Source organism: Pygoscelis adeliae, unplaced genomic scaffold (assembly GCF_000699105.1).
Source record: "Pygoscelis adeliae isolate BGI_AS28 unplaced genomic scaffold, ASM69910v1 Scaffold58, whole genome shotgun sequence".
Lineage (NCBI taxonomy): Eukaryota > Metazoa > Chordata > Aves > Sphenisciformes > Spheniscidae > Pygoscelis > Pygoscelis adeliae.
Window position 1 is genome coordinate 328,051 of NW_008825564.1, and position 3,856 is coordinate 331,906.

Sequence of the window (3,856 nt, forward strand, 5' to 3'; positions counted from 1 at the left end):
TCTTAACACGTGGTTTCTGGTGACACAGCCTGAAGCCGTGTTTAAATGAATGATCTGGCTTAGTATCTGCCTCTATTCCAAAGAATAGCAACATCGGCTCATGACTTGTGTTTATGTAGACTCGGGCCATAAACATATGCAACGAATGTAGAAAAACTGAAGACTGACAGCAACTGAAACATAACTACTATTTTTCCATTCCATCAGTCAGTTATAAGACTATCTGTAACTTGCGCACTTACATAACAGAACACAATAACTAACAAAAAGAAAGCCTTTTATTCAGAACAGATTAGAGTATCTTTACAAGAAAGTCATGATTTCAACTTACAAAGTCAGCATTATCATTAGCAATGCACCTTTCCTGAACAGGAAATCCTTGTCTTTTATCAAATGATGTCAACTGCAAGGGTGTGTAAACAAAAAAAACCCCCCAAACTCAAAACAAACAAACAACCCACACCAAAACCCACCCACACCCATACTCCAAAAGCTCTATTTAGATTTTATATATATACATGTAACATATCTTCATAGATGACAACTGTAGCAATTTATACTTCAGGTCCTTCTCCTCCAGGAACCAGCTATAAAAGAATAAGACAATTTTGTGTTAGTGGCATAGATTCGAGTTCTACAAACCCGTACGTGACAGTTCTTGCTTTACAACATTTTAGCAGATGGAAACTTCATGGTAGACCACAAAAGTTTTTAGATTCAGTATTGTCTTCCTCTCCCAACAGAGGAAGTCAGTTACTGCCAGAGAAGCACATGCCAAAAAATCTCAAAAATATGAAGAATGTTTAACAAAACAGGAAGGAGTTCCTAGATAACACACATTTTGCTTTTTGTCTTTGTCTGTGTTATTCACTTCAAGGAGATGATTCTGTCTAGAAATACTACAGCTCATTTTTAAAACAACAAAGAACATGCTGCCTTTCATGAAGCATTTCTCCAGTCACTGATTCTTCCCCAGATTGTCACTATACTGGGAAGTTGGTTTCCTCTTCCCAACTTCTATTGCTAAGCAGAGCCCACAAGCTATTAAAGAGCCTGAAGCCTTCTACAGGCAGCAGGGAGCAAGTCAGCATAGCATTTTCCTGTGAAGAGAGTAAAGAACTGAACAATAGAAAAAGAAATACAAACAGAAGAACATGAACAAAGGAAAAGAAGAAGAGGATAACCGTTCCTTTTACTGATATACTCTTAATAATTAGCTGAGCATTTCTAAAGACAAAGAGCTTCGCTGCTTTTGGAACTGAAGTAAGGAAAAGTCTAAAGCATAGTCTTCCTGATGTGGGAAGATGTGTCCCCAAAAGACACAAGATCTAATACAGAAACCTGTCTATGTCTTGCTGAAAATTTGCGCTCTAAGAATCACCAGCTTCTGCTTCAAGAGCAGTACACCACCAGCTTAACTGGATGGTAGTAATTTTACCCCATACGAGAAGCCAGAACATGCACTATCCTTTAAGGATGCAGAACAATAACCAAAATACAAAAAGGCTTCGAAATAAAGTCAAGATGGCGCTTGCTCAGACACACAGTGAAGAGGTGCAAGGTAGGTAAGACATCAAACTGGAGATTATTCCTCATTCACACAGAGCCGACTTGAGTGTAAGTCAGTCTTCCTCTTCTCTTCCCACAAAATTAGGAATGCCCTTATATAGGAAGCCCAGATTTTGTAGCCATCTATGCAGACAAGCAAAAAACTACTGTGGGTCTGCTTTTGTGGTATTTAGGAAGTTGCAGAATTCAGCTTAGGGATGTGTAATCACAGTATTTAATTACTGTTTCGGTACTGATCTACACACATCAGCATATGATAAACTGAAAATCATAGCGCTTTTATTTGGTATAACCCAACAGACCTCTAGATTTTTTTTCAGAGCACGTAAAGGTACAGCTCTCTGGGCATCACATGGTATCATAACCACCAAATGACTTGACGAGCTCGTAAGCATCCAAACTGCTGCAAAACACATCTATACATACGATAATGGATGAAATATAGATGTATCCCACCCTACATACTTATGCAAGCAAACACTCATGAGTTAAAAGCCACTGTATGAACCAGCCTACAGAGTGGGCAACAAAGCCAGTGATTCCCTTGCACACCTGAAGACCAGAAAAGCATTCACCAAAATAAAATTAGGCCCAGGCTCTTTTCATGCTTTTCTTTTAAACTGTAACATGTACTGGGTAACTGTACCGAGTAAGGCAATAAGATCACTTTTCCAGCATCATTCATACACACACATGACCCAGGAGCTACTTGAAAGTAGCTTATGTAATGGAACTGTCTGGAAAGCTCAGCTTGAAATAGTTGAACTCAATTACTGATCGATTTACAGGCACAGAAAATAAATGCACGCAGCCTTTTAACAATGATGACTTACCATTGTTATGTTATTTCCATTTAGCAAAATCTGGTCTAGCTTTGTGATTCTTCTGCCCTCAGGTGTAATCTCACTGAAGTAGCATTAGAAAAAGTAAGTAAGAACACATAACTAGGGACAATGATTACAGTTTTGATTACAGAACCGACATAAATCACTGTATTAAGATGACATTTGTTGGAACTAACAAATAATTAGCCACACTGTAGCGTAATCTTGATAAATTGACCACCTGGGTAAAGAAAGCTACCCGGCAACTAAAAAGATCCATTGTACTTTTCTGCTCAGTACATAAAGATACAGATATACCCTCTAAATCCTGGCAATTTCTTGAATACCACCAATACTCAAAATAGGTTTCAAATAGCAACATGGCATGACAAAGTAAAAAATACTTATCCTTAAGTCTGCTAACTTTTTAAATCTTTGCCTAGACCTTAAGGAAATGTAAAAGCAAACAAGTGACTGGAAAGTTCAACACACAACCCATGCAAAATTAAGGCTACAAATTAGGAATCTGATTACAGGTATAAATCATGCAACTGCTACCCTATGACATGGCTGTCCTGAATAGATCACCCTCTATAGTTTAACTCCAAGGTATAAGCTATTCAGCTAGCAAGTATTCCAAAAATATAAAAACACTTGGTTTACAGATCTTACACAATGTTTTCCCTCAGGAAACCAAAACTTAAATAGCAACAAGAGGCAGAAATAATACTTACAATTCTGTAACGTCTTCTAACACCATATCTGAAAATCCAGTTTCAAGGAAAATAAGGCCCAGAATTTTTAAATCAAAATATTTAAAGGTATTTTCATTTTATACTGAATTGTGATTTTATCTGTAAAATAAAAATATCAGAATAATACAATTAATCCATACAAAGGCTTCTATCTAGTGAACTCAAACCTCTCAAAAGCAATAAATGAATCGAGCCAAAGCATAAAGTGGACGGCGTTAAACACTTCCATCAAAGGATACTGACAAAGTCATCAAATCCTAGAAGCGTTCCAACAATTTCTTTATCACTCTTCATCACAATATGAATGCGTGAACCTATGCATTTGTCCACGAGTTCTGTAAATAAAAACAACAAAATTGAAAGGCACAAGATATTATTTTATAGAACATACATTTCTTAGAACAAAAACCCTGACACTGTGATGGCAAAAAAGTAATTGCCACAGACACCGGTAAAAAAACGCAAAAGTAATTAAAAAAGGACAGAAAAAAAAATATTTTTAAAAAAGCGTCCCTGCACACTTTACTGCTGCTAGTACATGAACAAGTTCCTGAGGCAACAGGCTGGAACGCTGCCGGAACGCGTCCCCTCCAGTGAGAACACCTTAGTGTCGCCGGTGTGCAGTTAATTACCGCGCGATGGCCGAGCACCAACGCTCACCCCCAGACGGTCTTTGCTCCGCACCCAAACCACGGCCCACAGCCACCT

The 3,856-nt window shown here is 38.0% G+C and overlaps 1 protein-coding gene across 1 annotated transcript in view; it reads right to left on the reverse strand.

Moving 5' to 3' along the window:
- Positions 1-260: 260 nt before the first annotated feature.
- LSM5 (LSM5 homolog, U6 small nuclear RNA associated (S. cerevisiae)) overlaps positions 261-3,856 on the reverse strand; it is a 23,954-nt gene continuing 20,358 nt past the window's right edge. The window contains exons 2-5 of the mRNA XM_009332397.1: positions 3,388-3,483; positions 3,128-3,155; positions 2,403-2,475; positions 261-587 (exon numbers count right to left, since the gene is read on the reverse strand). Of these exons, the coding sequence (XP_009330672.1) occupies positions 555-587; positions 2,403-2,475; positions 3,128-3,155; positions 3,388-3,483 (230 nt within the window). The 3' untranslated portion in view covers positions 261-554. The remainder of the gene's footprint in view (positions 588-2,402; positions 2,476-3,127; positions 3,156-3,387; positions 3,484-3,856) is intronic.